This window comes from Fusarium sambucinum, chromosome III, assembly GCF_050947815.1.
Source record: "Fusarium sambucinum isolate potato_lamoka chromosome III, whole genome shotgun sequence".
Lineage (NCBI taxonomy): Eukaryota > Fungi > Ascomycota > Sordariomycetes > Hypocreales > Nectriaceae > Fusarium > Fusarium sambucinum.
The window spans coordinates 5,217,232-5,237,668 of record NC_139292.1 but is presented as its reverse complement, the minus strand read 5'-3'; the positions used below and the strand labels follow the sequence as shown (position 1 = coordinate 5,237,668).

The following is a 20,437-nucleotide window of genomic DNA, read 5'->3' as shown; positions in this document are numbered from 1 at the left end:
TTGGGCAGGCAGAAAGGTACCTAGGTAGTATTAGTGTATGTTAATAGTTGACCCACACGAGATCTTATCATCACGTGCGTTAAGAAGATACTTCGAGGATGGCTGGATTTTGGCATGGCGATATGTACCTTTGTAAGTCTGCCTGATCTCAAGCCTACAGGTAGGTACCTATCTACTAAGACTTAAAGATGGAAACGAACAGTTCCTCAGCCTTTAAGTTTCAGAGCTTAAGAGTAAGCCATCTAATAACGTTCTAATATATTACAAGTTGAGTCATTGGTAACTTCGTCTATCTTGTGTCTACGGATAAACTGAAGTTTTCTGAGCATCGGTGAGCACGGATCATTTTTAATGTACCTATAGAACGCGATGGGCAAGGACGCGACTGGTAGTGGAAAACTCCGAGGTTAGACCGAATTATGTAATCCACATTTTGACCAAAAAAATCATGTATTTAAATCTTGCGATGGCCGTCCGAGTTTTCATTTTTCTTTTCTTCCTTAAGCAAACACGGATCTGTGCTTTGCGATCCTCTGCCCTTTCGGGGGTCAGGGTCGATTGCTCTGCAGCTCGATAACTTATAAGGAGCCATCAACTTGTTATGGTGTCAATTTTCCTATCGACAGGTCCAAGAGTAACAGTTGCCTAAGCCGCTTTATTCGCTGTTCCTCGGAGCAGCTTGAGTACTGGGGCTTTTGCAACGAGACGCTATATTCCACCCCCCTTTTCCGAGACCGTTGGTTAGTGAGGTTGGGGAAAACCATGGCCTACCTACATATCTTATTATCTTAAAATTGTTTGTGATGATATGTCTTGCTTGTGTCCGTAATTTCATTTGTCGCAGCACACCTAAATGAAGAATCGTCAAACTTTTTGGCGGGCCTCGTCAGGTTGCCGAGCAACGAGTGCAAATCAGTCTTGGCCTGCGACCATCGCAAGTCATGACGGAATCACGGCATAGAGAAGATGTCTTTTGTCATGCTCGACATCTGGACTTTTTTCTCTGTGGTGCTGCTCTACGACTGTATCGATGATGTTACCCTAGTCCAACTGACGAGAAAACATTTTACGATCTACGGCCCGTCTTCGGGTTTGGTACCAAGAACTGACTAGAGCACACCATGATGCTTGGGTCTTGTTCTCCTTGCTCTTGATGTGCGTCAGTTCTCGTCACAAGTTGTCCAATATTGCGACCACAGGATAGGTCGGTGGGCTTACGTGATGTGGTATGAGTGAAGCTGTAGAAGCTGTATCAAGCTGAATGATGGTATGACAGCCGATAACCGAGGGCAATTTGCATGTAGAGTGCAGACATCCATACAGATTCCATGCATAAGACTCGGGTTGTGCTCGGCGCTTCAAGCCACGCGCACTTGATCCGTCCACTACCGATGCTTGCAGCCTGGGGAATTGGGAACGTTTTCCTAGTTTGGATGTAATCCGGGGTTATAGTCTAGAGATGGCTACCTACGTATGCATCGTATTATATCCTGTGATACATAGTAGTGTGGAGAGACGGCCACGGCACGAACCGTAGGATCAGCCTAGAGGTGCGGCTATCGTTAAAGTAAAGCTCGGCTGGCATGTGAATAGTTAGGTCTGGTTAGTTGAAGGATGTTTTATCAGACTTGAAACCTCATACCTACTTAACCTACCTATTAAAGGTAGTCCTAGAGGATGTTTACCCCACATTCATATTAGCGAACTCATCGTCAAGTTGGAGAAAGGTGTCAGTCACAAGAGCCGTACATAGTAGTCACCTGCTACTGATTATGCTACATACCTAATCAAAGGAATTATTTTTACTTCTGTTTCGCAATATTGCTTATGAAAATAACACCGCAGTGATCTCGAGGCCGAAAGAGGTGATTACAGATTCAACTACAACTGACTACACCGTCTCTCTTGTAGAGGTGATGCCAACGACCATACCGAACAACACCATCTTTAATCAACTGCACTAAACTATTATTATTCGACTCGGCCTCATTCTAATTATTCGGCCCTTTGAACCACACCGCACTATCCCCCAAAGGCCTACATCCGTTCTTCACGACCGCTTCAACTTCCGTCCTTCCATTTCGGGCATCTAACAACTATACCCTAGACAGCATCGACTTTGCAGCACCAAATAAATTTACCAGAGTCGACATGCCGGTTCTCTATAAAACCTTGGCGATGGATCTATACAATGTTGAAGATACAATCTCATCACTCTCACTCAACTCTACTGTTTCCTTGATAGAGCCCATCATGTACTTCGTTTCTTCCGCTTTCCTCCTCGGCTCATTTGCTCTACAGAGCGTCTTGGGCCGACCAGCCCTACAAGAAAGGCAATCTTCTCTCGAATCCTTCATCAATTCCGAGAGTTCGATTGCTATCGAGCAACTCCTGTGCAACATTGGTTCTGATGGCTGTCACTCTCAGGGTGTTGCTTCCGGTGTTGTTATTGCGTCTCCAGATACCGAGGACCCTGACTGTAAGCGAAACCAACAAGCTAATCTCACATGAGAAAAACTTGAAACCCTTACTGATAATTGTCAGACTTTTTCACTTGGACTAGGGATGCTGCTCTTGTCTTTAAGTATGTTATAGATAGGTTCATCAACCAGTACGACGCTGGCCTGCAGAAAAAGATCCAACAATACATTGCATCTCAAGCCAAGCTTCAAGGAGTTTCTAACCCTTCAGGATCCCTCTCAGACGGTTCAGGTTTGGGAGAAGCCAAGTACGAGGTTGATCTTAGCCCCTTTACTGGTGGTTGGGGTGAGTGCCCATCCATACCATGAACCCCGAATGAAACCCATGGCTAACAAGTGTAAAGGTCGACCTCAGCGAGACGGTCCAGCTCTCCGAGCTACTGCCATAATCACATATGCTAACTGGCTGATTGATAACGGATACACTTCTACCGCCTCTGACATTGTTTGGCCTGTTGTTCGCAACGATCTTAACTATGTAGCTCAATACTGGTAAGCATATAGCCTCAACATCCGGGACAAACTCTGACTATCATAGGAACCAAACCGGCTTTGACTTATGGGAAGAGGTCAGGGGAAGCTCGTTCTTCACAACCGCTTCTCAGTACCGAGGTTCGTCGATGAGCCCTATATGTTTGTTCTAACATGTGTACTAATCAATATACCCCAGCTCTCATTGAAGGCGCCGCCCTGGCCAAGAAGCTCGGAAAATCAGGAGACACTTACACCACTATCGCACCTCAGGCTCTTTGCTTCTTGCAAACCTACTGGATTCCCTCTGGCAAATATGTTGATTCCAACAGTAAGTATTGGCCACCTTGTCTTCACCTCCGACGACACACATTACTCACCAGATGCACAGTCAATGTCAACGATGGACGTACTGGAAAGGACGCCAACAGTATTCTCACATCCATCCACAACTTCGACCCTGCCCTGAGCTGCGATGCCGCTACTTTCCAACCATGCAGCGACAAGGCCCTTGCCAACCACAAAGCAGTTACCGATTCTTTCCGCTCATGGAACATCAACAAGGGCATCTCCCAGGGAAGCGCCGTATCTGTTGGAAGATACATCGAGGATGTTTATTACAACGGTAACCCTTGGTACCTTGCTACACTCGCTGCGGCTGAACAACTCTACGATGCGCTTTACGTCTGGAAGCAAAAGGGATCCATCACCGTCAACGACGTTTCTCTTTCCTTCTTCAAGGATCTTGTCTCTGGAATATCTACTGGTACTTATACTAGCGATTCTGCCACCTTCAAGACCATCACCGATGCCGTCTCCAAGTATGCTGATGGATATGTGAGCATTGTCCAGAAGTATGTTGGTGACAACGGCGCCTTGGCAGAGCAGTTTGACAAGAACAACGGACGTCCCCTTTCTGCCACAGACCTGACCTGGTCGTATGCTGCTTTCCTCTCTGCTGCTGACCGCCGAGCCGGTATTGTCCCTCCTTCTTGGGCGAGCAGCGCGGCTGTTGTTCCTCAGCAGTGTGGAACTCAGACCGTCGCTGGCTCGTACTCGCTCGCCACTGCAACCTCGTTCCCGCCATCGCAGACTCCCAAGGGCGGCGTTCCATCCCCCACGGGCACCCAGCCCACAACTTCACCTACTTCTTGTGCTATCGCGACTTCAGTTGCTGTCACATTCGTTGAGACGGTCACCACCAACTTTGGCGAGACCATCAAGATTGTTGGCAACATCCCAGCTCTTGGTAACTGGGACACTTCGAAGGCTGTTGCTCTGAGTGCCTCTGACTACATCTCTTCCAACCCTGTGTGGAAGGCAACCATCTCTCTTGCGGCAGGACAAGATATCCAGTACAAGTACATCAACGTCAAGAAGGATGGCTCTGTCACCTGGGAGAAGGACCCCAACCGCACCTACACTGTCCCCAAGACATGCGCTACAAAGGCCACCAAGACGGATAAGTGGCAGTCGTAAGAAACTGCATCATTTCCCACTCAATTTATGTTACCTCTGGACCCGTAGAGTGTATTGCACGGACTGCCTGGATATTTTCTTTTGTCAAGTTTAGGCGAGGTTACTGCTGGGAGAAATGTTATACACGTATGAGCCATATTAGAATGACTAAATGCATTATTGTGACGTTTCACTCCTTACTCCTTGTGTGTCTTTCCTCAGCTCGATTTGGTGAATGTCGAATCCAGTCCGTGGTCACTGACTAATGGCAAGAATTGCATCTAAAAGCGTGTGCTTAATGATAGATATTAAACTTTGAACATTGTTTCCATGATAGTTATGTTGATTCTATGCCTTCTCGTACTAGCCTACACATCACCTCGGCCATTCCTTTACGCAAACTCGTCATCGGCTTCCTCGATGTCGTTCTTAACACGGACCAAGATCGTTGTCTTCCACTTATCCAACTTGCTGATCTGGTCGAATTGGAACAGACGGTCGGTGAACTGATCTTGGCTCTTGGCTTCGATAGCTTCGCACAAGTCACATAGGAGCTGGTGCTCTCGCTGGGCGCCAAACGAGGGGTCCATGTCGCGGTACTTCTCGAGGGCGCGCTGGGCAGCGACAAGATCGCCGCTGGCAAGGTGGCAGATGCCTGCCTTGAGCAGGTAGTCCTTGACGCTGTACTTCATGAGGTTGTTGTTGATTGACTGCTCAGCCACCTTTTCGTACTTCTCGATAGCCTTGTAGTAATCTTTCTCGAGGGCGGCCACATCGGCAACCTTGAGCCATAGCTTGTTGGCAAGGCTTTTCTTTATCAGTATTATAAGCGAACAGAACTATGATATCCGACTTACGCAGCAGCGTTATCGCCCTCATACCAAGTGGCAGCGAGTTCGTAGCATTCGATCGCGCTCTTCGCATCACCGAGATCCACTTCATACAGCTCACCAAGGTTCTCCTTGTGAGAGGCTGCGCGACGGAAGTTACCCTTGGCGCAGTATCGATCGACAGCAACGTTCAAGCACCTCGCGGCAGCCTGGGGATCGTCTTTGCGGTAGGCCTTAAACGCATCGACGAGGGTATTGGCGGCATCATCGGGCTCCTTGAGCTTATCGGTCTGGACTTGCGCGGCCTGTTCGAAAGCCTTTCCGGCCTCGAGGTCTACAGTCGCGCATCGTCAGCTTCCGTTTCAGAGTAGAAGTTGAGGCAAAGCGGTAAAGGGCATACTCTGTTGTTGCATCTTGAAGGCATTGGCGGCCTGGGTGAAGAGATCGGCGGCTTCTTGGTACTTATCCTCTCGTCCCCCAAAGAAGCTGAAGCCGCCACCGGCACTTTGGAGCTGCTTCTGAGCCTGAATGTTGCGATGCGTCAGCAGAAGATCGTTTCTAACAGCCAAGACCAAGATCAAGGCGGGGGAGGGGTTGTTGCGGAACCTTTTGAAGGAGAGCTCGGGGGTCTTGCGCCATGGTTTTAAGATTTGGTGAAAGGGGGTATCAAGAAAGAGTTGTAATGAAAAACAAAAGGTGAAAAAGTGTCACGTTGAAGTTATCAAGAGCTGACTGATAGTTGTAAGTAACGATGTCAACTGGTGTTGCGGCGTGGTTGGCGGCGGCTGAGCTATGACGACGGGGTCGCCTGAGCCACAGTTCAAAGGGCAGATTTAGTGGGTCACAGGCTTCTGTAACACCTTAGTATCCGCTTCAGTTCGAGATTGAAGATTCCATGATGGACAATATTTCATGTTGACCATTGACTGAATTGGCAATCTACCACCACATGAAAAAGATACTTTTCGATCAGCAAACGAAGGGAATATATTGATATCGGGTATAAAAAATGGCAATCTGCGCTTCTTGTCGACTCGCTCTTCGGCGTACCATGACCATAAATTCAAGCAAAAGCACAACAACTCGATCAATTACTACCAAATCTCCCACCGCCGCCTCGATTCTCCAGAAGCCTACCTGGTCTGTCCGGAGTCTTCTCCCCTCTTCTTCATCTTCGGAATTAGCTGAAAAGATCACGCCTTCACAACTACACCATCTCCTTCGCCTCTCAGCTCTGCCACTTCCCACCACGTCCGCTAATGAGGCCACCATGATCAACACTCTCCAAAGCCAACTGCAATTCGTCCGTACAGTGCAGCGTGTTGACACAACTGGCGTCGAGCCTCTGAGAGTAATCCGCGACGAGACATCAGAGGCTCGACAGGAGGTGACGATTGAGCTTGCAGATCTACAAGAGGCACTGAGCAAAGAGGTTCGCATAGGCCATTACCAGCGGGCAAGGAGAGTGAGGGAGAAGGTTGAGTCCAATGCGGAGAAGTGGGATGCTCTGAGTACAGCGAGCAAGACGGCAGGGAGATACTTTGTGGTTGAAAGTGGAAAAAAGGATATTGAAGGCGCAGAGTGATGGGAGATTTATAGTGTAAAAACCTACTCTTAAAAATGAAAAGGGAATGCGACATGATACCCTCTGTATAAAACAATATTACCCAGACACCGCGTCACGCTGGACTTGATGCATTGTCCCTTTGCTCGCTTAAATCTTCATGAAGAACCCCGCCGTATAAATATCTATGTTCATATCATCATGATTCGTGCTCATCTTTCTTTATCCTTCTTATTCGATGATCCGCCGCCCCATTGGTCTAAGACTTGGTTTCTGATGATCCATCTTTAGATTTCGGCTTGGGCACTTTTTCGTATGCATTTGGACTTGGCGCTCTCTTCTCTTTGCCTTTCCCGCTTCTTCGGCCTCGCCCGTGGCTGTGCCCATGTCCATGACCACAGGACTGACGTTTACCACCTGCTGGTTGTGCGCCGTCACGATCAGATTCCGAGTCGGAGTCAGAATCTGAGGAGGACTCATCGCTGGACTCATCGACAGCTTTGGGTTTGTGATAAATACAGCACACTGTTGTATCTATGTTAGACTGCGCCTCTTAAATGATATAATCCACCTTGCTCACCTTTTGAACTCTTGCGTCCAAGACCTTCGTTGTCTATTACATCCTCCGCCCACTGTACAGATCGTCCGTTGGAAGCATGCGCACCCCGAAGTCGCAGAACTTGAGGAGCCTGTTCGCTTGTCCCTGGTGTTTGTGTCGGAGTTTCGGTTTGTGTTTGTGAGGGCGCTGGTGCGCTTTGTTGCTGTCGTTGCGACATGGTTTGGCCGGCTTTTACTAGTCGCAATCTTATTTGTTGTTTCACCAAGGTGTTGGGAAGAAAAGAAAACGGTGCGCTGCGGAAATGGAGATTGCGATTATCACGCGTTTGTTGATAGAAACGTCTGGTAATTGACAGGAATGAATTGTAATCGGGTTTTAGTGATCATCGATGGAGGGGCGCAAAGAAAAATCCGGGGTTGATTCGCCCCACGTCATGCAACTTGTTTATCAATTGGGTGAGCTTTTAACACATCGCTTATCCGTACATGTACATCACTCGGCGTCAAGTAAAGCAAACTACAACTTCTTCTCACCTGAGCAATAACAGCATTGGTGTCTTTTGTCAATTGGTGTTATACAAGGTTTTGGTACAGTCTATACTTCTAGGTGGTATACAACGTCAAGTCTTACACTCATTCATCATACAGCTTAAATCATGGCAGTATTCAGTTTGCTGCCCTCCTCTCAATCTTGTCCTTCCTCTTAACACCTTTCATACTCCTTCGAGGTCGGCTCTTCTTATGCTCTTTCAATACACGGGGTTTGTTGTTTAACCATCCCTGAATAGGTTGGCGAGAACCGATGAACTGGCCTTTGGGACTAAAGACGTCAACCGCTGGCCACGCAGGATCCAATGGGGGCTCGGGTTCCTTGCGTCTCGCCTGTACAGCGGGTGCTGTATCTCTTCGTTGAGACTTCATGGCGGTGAAAGGATCAGAGGTATCAACTGGCCTTTTCCAAACAGTCTCGTCGGCTTTGGTCTGTTGCTGTTGTTGGTCGAACACCTTCAGAGCGACATCACGAGCACGGACTTGTGCGACGAGCTCGACATAGCCCACACCTTCGATGAGGATATCCGTAGATACAACTCGGAAAGGAAGCCTGTCGACATTGAGGCCAACCGCATTCTTCCTTGTAAGAGGACCTGCTCTCTTCCTGGTAACATCGTGTGACAGCTTAAATGTCCCGGCATGCTTCATCTTGTCTCCAATGCCAGGAAGCATGATACTAGGCACGCCAACAGACTCCCTTGTTTGCTCTTGGAAAGCAATGGCCTTGTCGGTTTGAGTAAGATGCTCATCCAAAGGTGTGAAATTGTAAGCCAAGATAACCAAATTAGGGTTCTTGGGCGTGATGCGAATTAGACCACCACCAAGGATGAGCGACTTGCCCGGAGTCATGGAGATCTGCTCAGGTATAATGCGCTTCTTCATAATCGTCGATTGCCGGGCCTCCTCTTTCACGAAAAGCTCCAAGTCGCTGCGTGCCAAGCCAGGAAGATCGATCAATTCGCCCTTTCCGTTCCCAAATGGAACTCGAATAGGAGAAGCAGTTGTACCGGGAAGCGACGATACTAGAGGCATGTCGGGATAATTCTGGGCTGGTTGTGGGGGCGGTAATAAGTCTCCAACATCCACATCCTTGTCCTGAATCGGCTGTGCAGCAATCGATTCTGCACTCAAGAATTCTCGAGGGTATGTCGATATCGATGCTCGGTCCTTATCGTTCACCGGCCCCATCCTGCCCTTGGGATAAACAGCTTCAAACAACTGGCTTTTGCCAACATTGACCTTTCCGACCATCCAACCCGCACCTCCACGGTGCCATATGTCTTCCTTAATCTCCTTGCACCACCAAGAACGCTTTGCGCTAACACATCGGACGTTACCCAGACGAACTCTGTTTCCGAGTCTTCCCAAAGCATCTCTCAGCACTTCACGCAAGTACGGCATCATGGTATCCACCATTTCTTTTTTGGGTCCCAGCAGGTCGCCTCTCGTGATGATAAAGCTGAGTTCTGTCTTGCGGTCATGTTGGAATTTGTTAGTTCGTGATCGTCGGTTGCGGGTTCTGATCGGGATGTCGCCCAGCAGAACATTAAGTCGAGGAATGAGCGACATTGGAAAATCGGCGGCATCGATAATATGGTATATGTGGTTGTATTTGTGCGGTGATTCTTCGATTGTTTCGCGCAGCGACTCAACAGTGGGATGATACATGGGGACCTTTGCTGTATCGCCTTTTGTGCTGTAATGCTGCAAATCGTGACATCGGTCGCATACGGGTTGCTTTTCTTGAGGAAGTGCTTCTGCTAGCATGTTAGCTCTCATGGTCATGTTGCATGTTGGTGTTCAAGGTACATACTGGGAGCGACGCCGCCCTCTCTCTCAACGCCAGAGATCAAGAGAGAAGGGTCCATTCCAAGAGCCTTCATTTGGCTCTCGTCCAAATTCTTAAAAACATCACCAACGATTTCATCCTCCTGTGTGGGTGCTTGCTGACGTTCATAAGCCCTTGGATTTAGCCATTTCTTGACTCTTTTGCTCTCTGGGTCAAAGTAACCTAGCAATTGCGGATCGTTCGTCTGTGTAAAGGCGCCACATCCGGTACAGTTCAACGGCAATTTCCTCCTTGAGACTTCAGGGTTAAAAAGCGAAGGCGTTTCAGCAGTTTCCACAGGTTCGACAGGCGTTTCTTGAGTGGTTGTCGCTTCGGTATGATTGAATCGTCGAGTATAAACTGGGGTTTGTAGAGGCGCCGCTCTTGGCGTTCTATAAATTCGACTTGATGCTCCAGCAGGACATAAAAATAAAGGGACACTGGATGAAGCAGTAGCTTCACCAATGCTGAGTGCCCGGTTGAGCCATCGAGCTGACAATGCGCGGTGCATTGCGTTCCTCCGTCGTAAAATTTCGAGTTCCGAGTTGTCGCAACTTAAAAAAAGTTTGACTTACACAGATTGTCCCAGAAATTTCCTAGGAAATGATTCTCGGCTGCGATGTAAAGCGGCATGTCAAAAGTGGACCTATCTATCTTTTTTGTCCCTCCGGGTCAACGCTCGGCCCGCTCGCTTTCAGTGTTCGCAGGGGTCTGTATGATTTTCTGGGCCTGGAGACATCGACTTTTCGAGGTATTGCGATTACTGTCCTGGTTCGATTTGGAGACACCTGCGTAACGTCTTTACGGATCAAAGGTTCGCGCAGTTCAAGATGAGGTCTCTCGGTGAGCGTTACAACAAGCTTCATAGGGCAAGTCAATTCCTCTGTACTCTCCCATGACCGTGGCTAACAACTTATAGAAGGTAGATAGCTCCTCCGCAATCAACGATTTACGACCCAATGCTCACGATATAAACAGCTTGTTTCCTTAAGAGTTGGCCCCGGTGCGGCAATTCTTCCCCCAGAAGTGACCAGAATACATATGGACTTTGCCACGAGTTTTAAGAATGGCCATATGGGTGCCAAGTTCGTTACCATATATCGCACTCACCTATACATCAACTGATACGCCGATATAGAAAGTTCTGGCGCGAGAACCTCCCTCGACTAAAGTACAATAACCCTTCGGTCCCTATGATCGTCAACCGACACAACCAAAATCACAAGAAGCCCACACTCTCCATCTACCTCCGCAAGCCCGACGCCACTACTCCCGCACCAGAAACCCGCTCCCAGCCCGCTTCATCACGCAGCAACCTATCTAAAGCCACGCTTCCGGATGCCGACGAAAAAATCATCACAGTCGACATGACCAAGAAGCACTCATCCCATATCCTCGAGTTTGTCCTCGCCGAGACTCGCGCAGTCCCTCTCAAGCCTACAAAGGAGGAGATCCGCGAGTTGCAGGAAATTGATGCAATGGCTAAACAGGCCGATGTCGACCGCGCGCGCATGAGAGGCCTGCGGGAGGAGAAGCAGCGCGAGGAGGCTATGTTGAAGCGAGCCCGGGCTGCTGGTGGTGTTGCGGAGGAGGAAGAATCGTAGATGTACTTCCGTTCGGAAAAGAAGGACAACGCTGTACAACAAATCTGTATGACTTTATGCCACATAAACTGGCAAGTGTACTACTTGGAAATATGAAAAAGTTTACCAGTCATTTTTGCTAAGAACAAAAGTTTTCCTTCATCCTCGTATTCTCAGATTCCAAACGGCTTCGAGAAGAGGAGATAGTGATAAGTATGACTTACAATTTGGTGGTGCTGATGCTGCCATGCTTACCGTCCTGTCCTCGAGTAAGTTGAACAATTTCAGCTTCTAGTTTAGGACTTCCCAGGTTCTCCTATAGATCTATATTCCCAAACCCATTGGTCTACCTATTAAAACTCCGTATGTGAAATTAACACCTTTTTCATAACCTCGTCAAGTGTATCTTTTTACTTTATTCCGAAACCTTCGCTTTCGCGCACAGCAGTCCACAACATCTTCTCCAATCTTTCTTTTGATGCGTATCGTGAGAGAGACAACATATTGAAACATGTTCGAGCGATAGGATACCTACCTTCGTCCTCGCCTAGGCAAGAAATCTTGATTGGTAGTACAGCAGCACCGGTGGCAGGGATCCGATCGCTGCCGGTGATGAATGAGAGAAGTTTGCGCTGGTCTTGAGACGTAGCTTCTTGGAATGCCTCCCAGAACCAGTCAATGACAGGCTCAGAGCCATCCGGCTTCTTGTTGCTCCAGTTATCATACTCGGCCACGCCCCTGAGTGAATTGATGTCAAGTGCTTCGTCTGAGCCTCGTACCAGAAGCTCGATCTCTTCTGGTCTAAAGAGGGACAAAGCATTACCTCCACATACAGTATAGAAGCCTCGTTTGAAGGGCTCAAATTGCCTTGTCACAGACACGTCAATAACGTGGCGCACATAGAGGTCCACATATTCTCGACGATTGCTGTTTGTGACCGGAATTCGTTCACCTCCTCGGCAGAGAGGAACCTGGACCTGGGTGCCGTATTTGTCCATATCAACAACAAAGTCAAGACAAAAGGTCTCTTCCACGTTCCCTTCATATTCAAGCAATTGCCGTAGTCCTCGAGCCAGTCGAGGTCGATATTCAGCAAGATCTTCTAGCGTGTAGCGCATTGGCGGCTTTGGATGAGCCGATGCTCCAGTACCATGGGTAGGAGCAGAAGCAATAAGTTTACGGAATGCAAAGGGTGGTAGGGCCACATCAAGAATGGTTGAGTTGTAGATGGCAAGGCCCATCACAACGCCAATCAAGAAGAACTGGTCCGATGTTTCGAAAGCGTTTGGGTTGAAATAACAATACTGCGAGTCCTCGTCGTAAAGAAACAATCCTTTTGAACGTTAGTTCGAGCACTAAAGTATTAGACTGTTCAACTTACCATGATCGGGATTGAAAACCTCTCTGACAAGAAGAAGGAACCATTCTTTCCGCAGACCGCCCGCATCCACTCCCTCTTCGCCGTTGAAGGTAATGCGGAGACCCTTTTTGATATCTTCGCTCCCACTTCCAATCACCTCACTAACAGCCTTGAGACTGTCGTCAACAAGACAATCACGACGAACGGTCAACTCTAGGAACTGGTTAATGGCCTTCCGACTCATGATACTATCAAAAAAGGCATCACGCGCTTTGCTCTGCATTTGACGACGGGCATCATGCTCCAGAATATGATTCTTTGCCCAGATACTCAGAAGGAAGGGGTACTGGCAGAACGTGAATTTACTTTTTCGAGCTTCCCAGTTTTCAAAGTCCGCAACGAGGTCGGTGTAGTCAATCATTGAGTTGTAAAAGTCGCTTGTTGGGAGCATCTGGCCATGAGAATGCACGCCAGTGCACCTCCCGCCAGAAGGTGAGGAAATATCTTCAGTTTTTCGACTGTGCAGCGAGTTGTTGGCAGCAAAAAGGAGAGCCAGAACTCGAGAAGAAGCTCTGATCTGCCAGTCTTCGCCATACATGACCTTCTTTTCCGGCTCCTTTGCTTTCTTTGACGAGGTCGACCGATTTATCTCGTCATAGAGATAGGCTCCTGAGCGGCCTTCTTGCATTTGTGGAATCAGTCCGGCTGTGATGTCTACTTTGACTTCTTGCTTTTTCCCACTTTGTCGTATCATGCGATATGTTAGAAAGCCGGATGCAATCTCTTTTGTTCTAACAAATCTAGAAGGGTGATACCTAGCGAACCAGGAAATCAACTGATTATGGCACTCAGGCGAGGAGTTCGATATAAGTCCTATTATGCGCTTGATAATTCCAGAATGCTGCCCAGACAAGGGGCCGGTTTCGGGGACACTGCCCTTTCTTGATCGAGTGAAATTAGCTCTGGAAGGTGAGTTGTTCTCTGGTTGTATGATTCCGTGGAACAGGTTTTCGTTCTCGTGTAAGAGAGGATTTTCAAGAATTAGAAGGAGAAAACGCAAATCTGTGGGGTATTTCAGTGGCCTCCCAGGTCGTTTCAGAAGCATCTCTGTCGCTTTGAGCAAGACACGTCGAGCGTGTTCCTGCCCCTGTAACAACTCTCGTTCTATCGACTGCAATTCACGCTGTGGAGGCGTTTGGAAGTTCTGTTCTCGGCAGACTTCTTCGTAAATCATGAACCATCCCTTGGCAGGATTCACGATAGCCATGTACCACGTCATCAAGTCGCCCCAATTCAGTTGTGGTGTCTTCGTGTGGACCACATTAGGGGGGCTCCGTTCGGCTCGGTGTGTCGAAGGCCTTCGAGGTCTTGACTCCTCCTGGTTTCCCATCCACCAAGTTCCATTCTCAGCGAAATCACCAAGAAGCAGCATCTTGGGGTCAAGATCAAACGTGCTATCCTCCACTGGAGGGGCGGTCCGCACCTGTCGCTGTTCGCGAAGGGCATGATTTTCCGAGGGAGCCCGACGGTGCCCTCGCTGCTCTCGTGGCTCATTGGGCGACGCGGGCTTGCGATGGGCTGCTTCACTTACATGTCTCATCGCAGGGCGAGGGTGTGTCGAGAATGAAGAATTGATACACTCGAACGAACCAAAACACGCGACCACATAGTCTTCCAATGCCTTAAAGATCCTTTTCGGGTCACTCTCGGATGTGTCTGATGAAGGTTTTCGTACGTCTCTTGGCGCATTATTTTGTAATATCTTCTGTACTGGCGGTCTTTCAGAATAGGAAGAGGAAAACGAACGCGGCATAGGCGAAGAGTTTGTCCGCACAGGGTTCGCCCGTAGCGTCGGCTCCTCGTCAAACGTATAATGGGAGACTTGTATAGCAGGGGATTTGGAGGAAGGAGTGTCTCCTGTTTTAGGGTCTGTTGGTGCAAGATTGCGGCTAACAGCTTGCATCCGACTGCTGAACGACAACTTGCTCTGCACAGGGGGCTCTGGTGGCGGCTCGGTTGGAGGTTTGGGGATTGGGTGCAGCCTCTTGGTCAGATAGGACTGTATCGACTGGTTGACAAGTCGCTTTGTCTGTTCGATGGAGACATGCATAACTGCATATTTGTTAGTTTTAGCCCTCCGCTGCATCCTGCTAGCTTACCTCGTGGTGAATTCACTTGAGAAGTGTCATGGTTCGCGTCCTTGCGCAGCTTAGAGCCATCATGATTTGGACTTAGAGGCTCCAAATCGTTGACTGTTGTGCAGATGGTACATTTGAAGACCTTGAGATCCCTTGGCCAGCGTACCAGCGATCCACATGTCATACAATTTCCCGTTGCAAAATCTTTGCTTCCTGCTGGGCCATTTCCATTTCCATTATGCGAAGGGGTTCGAGCATGAGTCTTGGGCGCTTGTCGAGGCATCACGACATCATCATCTGCAAAGCCCAGGTCGGGCGGTGGTGCGCCGACCGAGTTCTGCCTCTTTTTCTTGCTGCTGAAAAGGGAAGGGAAGGGCTGGCTCATAGAGCGCGCGTGTGGAGGTCGTTGAGGTCTGGAGGAAGAAGGTCTCGAGGGATGCAAGTCGGATTCGTCGGAGCTTGAATCGGCGTTGTTGTTTGAGAAGGAGAGCTCGAAGCGATTACGGTTGGACGTTGCCTGTAAGTTGTTCGAGTAAAGCGCTGGCAATGTAGTTGGTGTATGTAAAGCCGTATTATGAATTCGGGTAATGAGGTCACTATTAGAGAGGTTGCTGTTGTTGTTGGGTTGGGACCCACGACGACTCAACCAGGGAGCCATTTCTAGGGAAGCTGCTACTGCAATAACGGGAATAATTAATGGACTACCAGGAGAAGGGAAACTTGATGAGATGAATTTCTCAAGTCACTGAATAGGTAGGTACCTACTAAGGTAGATAGATACCCAGGTAGACAGTATGTAGTAGGTTGATGTAAAGCAATTATTTGTGGAAAACAAAGATAGAAAGAATATTGAAGGAAGAAATAGACTGGCTAACAGTTCAAGACAGGCTTTTCCAATAAAGCATGATTCAACATGTTCCAAAGTCGGGATGTTCCAGGTTGGCGTTGACACGAGCTCAGCTCAGCTCAGCTCTGCCCAATTCAATTCAAGGATCTCGACCAGATAGAAACATGCGTCGTTATCGGGGTATAGAGAAGAAGGAACAACAATAATAAAAATAAAAATCGGTTACCGAGTGAGCTGTGGAACAATGACAAACGATGATGAGTGCGGCCAAAGCCTGGGCTGCGGTTGGTGAAACAAGACAAGCCCAGTTTATACAGAGATGCATATGATGTAGACAGGCTGGATAGGCGTACTGTATACGGTGCAATACTACGTGTCAGGCATGCATGGGGTAGAAAAAGGTCCATAGTTTGACCATCGATCATAATAATTAACTGAATAGCCGCAAATAAATGCAACGCGCGGCCGCCGGAATTTGAGTTCCCGCTCGTCTTGGCCTAATTTGTCCCTGACGAATTCATCCATCCCCACGAGGGTGAACTCCAAGTCTTGGATCCCTAATTGAATATCGTATTTAAACGCCGAGTAATAAACTTGACGGATATGGAGAATTTCACACGACACCAGAAGAGACGTGGAGCCACTTAGGAATGGGTAGAAAGAGACATAAAAGTGTTTATCAACAGGACAGGTCCTGTTTCTCTTTACCGCAATCAGAAACGAGATTCGAATCACCTGAATCTACCACGAATTTTCACAATCTCGTATTGGCGTGGTTGGGTAGGACTCTTTTATTATTAGCCCTGTCCAATGATTGTGAGGTCAATGGCCGTATCTGGTGTTATGTAGCATGGTTGTCACATTATATCAGTTCTTGCTTGGCTAAACTGAACTCCAAAAAAAAAAAATTTCACCGAATTTTATCTCGTCTTTCTATGGTCTGAAAGGGCTTACCATGAACTCTGATTGACGAGAGGCAGCTGGTTCTGTAACTCTAAATCGTTCACGACTTCAATTCCAACCCAAAAACAAACAAGGATCACTGTTTTAGTTCCCGCAAACGGTCCCTGTCTTAATATGTAAATGTTAACAGCCGCTTAAATCGTTAGCTCAGTTAGATGGTAGCATAAATGGATACAAGACATATTAGACTTGTACAATTCGTATTCTTTAAGCAGTACTGTACTTCTTCTTTATCGATGCCAGTAGGAAATATGATCATCGGCTTAAATAACCGAGCAACCAACTAGTCTAGATAACAATCAAAAGTCTGGTCACAAATTAAATTCAAGCCATTCTCATGAGTGGCAACCAATTAATGAGTACTCATGCGCTCGCCAACGTTGAAATTACAAACCTGAGAATCTCTACTCAATGCTGTAGCAACACAACCGAAAATCCGTATACAAGTGCCAGCAAGCCCTGGCGGACCGACCTCAGTCAAAGTCGACGAGCCGGCCAGATGTCAAAACCACAGTATCTCTGCATGTTCTGGCTCCAGATCGAAGACAACGTCAACTTCTCTGATTGTCTCACTAAGCCATGATCTTTTGTCCTCTTCCACCCCGACTCCTATCAGCCTTACCATCTGCGAAGGTGTCACCCCATGACTTGCCGTGCCGTGCAAGATAAGCTCATTCTGGCTCTGGGAAATGTTGAAGTCCCCCTTCAGCTCTGCCAATATTTCTCCAGGGCCATTTCGAAGCTCGAAGAGACACGGGCCATGACTGATTTCCACTGGACCTGAGTAGCTTGAACTGAGTACCATTCTGACATTGCTTCCCGAGCGTGATACCTTTTTTAGGGCTATACGTGGCCCGTCTAAGGTTTCCAGTGGCATATCGAGGCGCATGCTACATGCTGGCGAGGTTCTCAAGGCTCGTATAGTACACTCGCTGTTTTGAAGCTGAAGACAAGTATCTTTATCAACGATGAGACTCCGAGCAAAGTTGCAATATGTGGCGTAATTAGAGATATTCACACGCTGCTCCTGGACACAAAAGTCCGCGCCCCAGTAACTCGTCTGTATTTGTGGTAACTTGACTTTACCGAAGATGGATCCGTTGAAAGATAGACAGGCCTCCATGGCATCGATGGTACTGGAAATGGTTCCTGTCCCAACAAGACGCCCTTGAATGCTAAGACAGAAAGAGCTGTCAACATTACGGTTAGCTACAAATCAAAGAGCCAGTACGTTCACCGACTCACGTTTCGGTAGCATTGCTGATCTTGAACTGGGTGGTTTCAAGCTTAGCAGTGTCGAGGAGATGCTGCACAAAGATATCCACGATGTTCAATGGTGAGTAAAACGCTCTACCACGATGGGGCTCAGGTACAAGGACTGGTCGAGCAAATTCCTTGAATAGAGGAGAGTCGGAGATGTTCATCGTGACTGAAGGAGAAAAAGGCAACGATGTATTCTGTTGCCACTGGTTGATTCGATGTGCCAGGCGGTTTAGGTTATGCGATAATCAATATTTCGCTTCCAGAGACTGATAGATGTTGATACATATCTGACAGAGGGAACCAAGCAGCTGCTGTATACCTAGTATGTATGCACATATATATACCTGCCTACCAAAATCACCGCATAGCTGTTTTTCGAGTGTCAGCAGCAAGCGCCGACAGGTGTCAGCACTGCCCATTGACCAAGGCGCATGTTTCTACAGGAACGACCAAAGATCCTTTTGATATTAATCATGTCTCTCTTACTCTCGTGATTATTACAGAGCATGAGAATCCACCTTCTTATATTAGAGGTTGTTACATAAGGGAGAAGCTCAAGTGATTAGAAACCTCTTCTGTTGATGTTCACGTACCAAGCTCACGAATACTGCAGTGCTTACAACTGATAAATAACTAGATAAATAGCAAGTAAAATCGATCAGTTCTCTTCTGATCTTACTCATATTTGCAAGGCTTAGACTAGATTATGTGCACAGTCAGTAGTGAGAATTGGGTCGATCCTGCCAGCTGTAATCATTGCTGACAACGGCAACATTCAGCTCAAGGGCAACAGGAGCCGCTTTACGAGTGATACAGTGCTTCAAATAGAATAACCAGTAATCTTCGTCGTCGTTGACGGGGTATAGAGTAGAGAATGGCCATGATGTATCGTACCAATAGCTATATCAATGAAGCTCCCTAATGCTCTCGGAAACCTCGTCAGTTTAATCAAGCTTAAACATCTCAAGTCGTATTTAGCACCTTGGCCCTTCTTTTCGATACTCTCAACTTCGAGCGGCCATCAATCACCAATGTGCTCGTGCTATGCAGTCCCTCTCTCGACAAGGTGATCGTGACGGCCAGGCCTACGAACCAACGTAGCTCCCCGTAAGTCAACTACGTCAGAACCACTTCTCCTTACCAAGCTTGGCGTAAGAACCAAAATCACTGGAATTCACTGACCGTCCAGCTATATTAATGGTACGGCCAAATTTCCTACTTTTCTGAACTTGCACATATGGACCAGAAAACCGCAATCACTGAATGGGCATGGTAGTTGTGGGATTTGAGGTGACGGCACGGATCGTTCATTCAGACGTGCCTCAGCGGGCGTTTAGCATAAACATTAGGTCTCGTCTCACATCACTGAAAAGATTGACGTCTTCACGTATCTCCCGAGCAATTATCTCGTTTTGACGGCGGCAAACATTGACCTTGATGCAAATGATTCCGAGGTTCTAAAACCCTCAAACTCCCACGGATCCCCCACGCAACCCCTGTCACATGAGCGAAACCCATAGTAGAAATTGCCCTCCATTTTTATGAGTACATGCCGATACCCTTCGCCATGCTTCTCATTTATGACCACCTAGATGATAAAATGGTTTCGTTTAAGAAGGGGGAGCAGCACCACGGCCACGGCCAAATCCACCACGGCTAGTAGCATGTTAGTAATTGATTCATTTCCAACAATCCGGATATCAAGGCAACTCACAACTGAGGAGCGAACTCGCCGGGAGCACCACCCTCCTTGCCCTCGCCAGCATCCCTTCGTCGGTATCCACCCTCACGGTCACCTCGGTCACCACCACGGCCACGGCCGAAAGGTCGTCGCTCGCGCTCGCCCTCACCGAGCATGCCACGGGGAGGAGCGTGCGATCGTTGTTGCTTGATGTGGGTAGCGGGAACGATCTCAGCGGGGAGGTGAAGCCACTCGCGGAGGTAGTCGAGACCCTCGGGGGTCAGGGTGTAGTAGTAGTATTGCCAAGAGAACTGAGTCTTGACATAGCCGCGAGAGTTGAGCGACTGCAGAGCCTTGATAACGAACAGGTTCTTGGTGTCGATATCGGGGTGCTTGGGAAGGTTGAAGTCCTTCTGGGCGACGAGGACACCCTCACGGAAGAGGTACTGAGAGCCAAACTGTTAGTTATGTGCGCTATTGCAATTGATTTTGTGCAGCTCGCAATTCGCCGTCATCGATTCTGCGTAGCTCAAAAGTATTGGTTATTACCTCGTGGATCTTCTTGCGGTCGGCCTTGGGAATCAACATCGTGGCGGTATTTGCTGCTCGTCGGAAGGGTCGATGTTGGAAGGTGGCAGTTTTCGGAGGGACGAAGGCAAGATCTCAAAATGTCAACTTTTGTGGGCGGAAACCCTACGAAAATGCGAAGTAGCGAAGTGGGGTGGAGAAGGAGCCAAATGTGGCTGTATTCACGTGATGAGGACGATGTGGCGCCTTGTGGCAGTACACGGTCCACTTTATTGTTGGACTATCTGCTGTGCATGACAACCAAACCCAGCTAGCAGCGAGCGAATCTTTGCG

The 20,437-nt window shown here is 48.1% G+C and overlaps 9 protein-coding genes across 9 annotated transcripts; 3 read left to right on the top strand and 6 right to left on the bottom strand.

Moving 5' to 3' along the window:
• Positions 1 to 2,253: 2,253 nt before the first annotated feature.
• FSST1_011933 (glucoamylase) lies at positions 2,254 to 4,430 on the top strand (the record flags this gene model as incomplete). The annotated part of the gene is made up of 6 exons (XM_083235112.1): positions 2,254 to 2,479; positions 2,545 to 2,766; positions 2,825 to 2,972; positions 3,019 to 3,092; positions 3,151 to 3,282; positions 3,343 to 4,430. The coding sequence occupies 6 exons, from the start codon at positions 2,254 to 2,256 to the stop codon at positions 4,428 to 4,430; spliced, it is 1,890 nt and encodes a 629-aa protein (XP_083081629.1).
• Positions 4,431 to 4,801: 371 nt separating this feature from the next.
• Positions 4,802 to 5,878, bottom strand: FSST1_011932 (alpha-soluble NSF attachment protein SEC17; the record flags this gene model as incomplete). Its single annotated transcript, XM_083235111.1, has 4 exons — positions 4,802 to 5,216; positions 5,267 to 5,573; positions 5,640 to 5,763; positions 5,846 to 5,878. The coding sequence occupies 4 exons, from the start codon at positions 5,876 to 5,878 to the stop codon at positions 4,802 to 4,804; spliced, it is 879 nt and encodes a 292-aa protein (XP_083081628.1).
• A 370-nt stretch (positions 5,879 to 6,248) lies between these two features.
• FSST1_011931 (Asp-tRNA(Asn)/Glu-tRNA(Gln) amidotransferase subunit GatC) lies at positions 6,249 to 6,824 on the top strand (the record flags this gene model as incomplete). Its single annotated transcript, XM_083235110.1, has 1 exon — positions 6,249 to 6,824. One exon carries the CDS (start codon positions 6,249 to 6,251, stop codon positions 6,822 to 6,824), a length of 576 nt encoding a protein of 191 aa, XP_083081627.1.
• Positions 6,825 to 7,062: 238 nt separating this feature from the next.
• FSST1_011930 (type 1 protein phosphatase-activating protein YPI1) lies at positions 7,063 to 7,579 on the bottom strand (the record flags this gene model as incomplete). Its single annotated transcript, XM_083235109.1, has 2 exons — positions 7,063 to 7,328; positions 7,384 to 7,579. The coding sequence occupies 2 exons, from the start codon at positions 7,577 to 7,579 to the stop codon at positions 7,063 to 7,065; spliced, it is 462 nt and encodes a 153-aa protein (XP_083081626.1).
• Positions 7,580 to 8,027: 448 nt separating this feature from the next.
• On the bottom strand, positions 8,028 to 10,252 carry FSST1_011929 (uncharacterized protein; the record flags this gene model as incomplete). The annotated part of the gene is made up of 2 exons (XM_083235108.1): positions 8,028 to 9,670; positions 9,727 to 10,252. The coding sequence occupies 2 exons, from the start codon at positions 10,250 to 10,252 to the stop codon at positions 8,028 to 8,030; spliced, it is 2,169 nt and encodes a 722-aa protein (XP_083081625.1).
• Positions 10,253 to 10,782: 530 nt separating this feature from the next.
• On the top strand, positions 10,783 to 11,345 carry FSST1_011928 (mitochondrial 54S ribosomal protein mL61; the record flags this gene model as incomplete). The annotated part of the gene is made up of 2 exons (XM_083235107.1): positions 10,783 to 10,826; positions 10,880 to 11,345. 2 exons carry the CDS (start codon positions 10,783 to 10,785, stop codon positions 11,343 to 11,345), a joined length of 510 nt encoding a protein of 169 aa, XP_083081624.1.
• A 389-nt stretch (positions 11,346 to 11,734) lies between these two features.
• Positions 11,735 to 15,480, bottom strand: FSST1_011927 (HECT-type E3 ubiquitin-protein ligase; the record flags this gene model as incomplete). Its single annotated transcript, XM_083235106.1, has 3 exons — positions 11,735 to 12,657; positions 12,706 to 14,796; positions 14,844 to 15,480. The coding sequence occupies 3 exons, from the start codon at positions 15,478 to 15,480 to the stop codon at positions 11,735 to 11,737; spliced, it is 3,651 nt and encodes a 1,216-aa protein (XP_083081623.1).
• Positions 15,481 to 17,134: 1,654 nt separating this feature from the next.
• Positions 17,135 to 18,056, bottom strand: FSST1_011926 (uncharacterized protein; the record flags this gene model as incomplete). The annotated part of the gene is made up of 2 exons (XM_083235105.1): positions 17,135 to 17,822; positions 17,878 to 18,056. The coding sequence occupies 2 exons, from the start codon at positions 18,054 to 18,056 to the stop codon at positions 17,135 to 17,137; spliced, it is 867 nt and encodes a 288-aa protein (XP_083081622.1).
• A 1,449-nt stretch (positions 18,057 to 19,505) lies between these two features.
• FSST1_011925 (40S ribosomal protein eS10) lies at positions 19,506 to 20,164 on the bottom strand (the record flags this gene model as incomplete). Its single annotated transcript, XM_083235104.1, has 3 exons — positions 19,506 to 19,551; positions 19,610 to 20,034; positions 20,126 to 20,164. 3 exons carry the CDS (start codon positions 20,162 to 20,164, stop codon positions 19,506 to 19,508), a joined length of 510 nt encoding a protein of 169 aa, XP_083081621.1.
• Between the last annotated feature and the right edge of the window lie 273 nt (positions 20,165 to 20,437).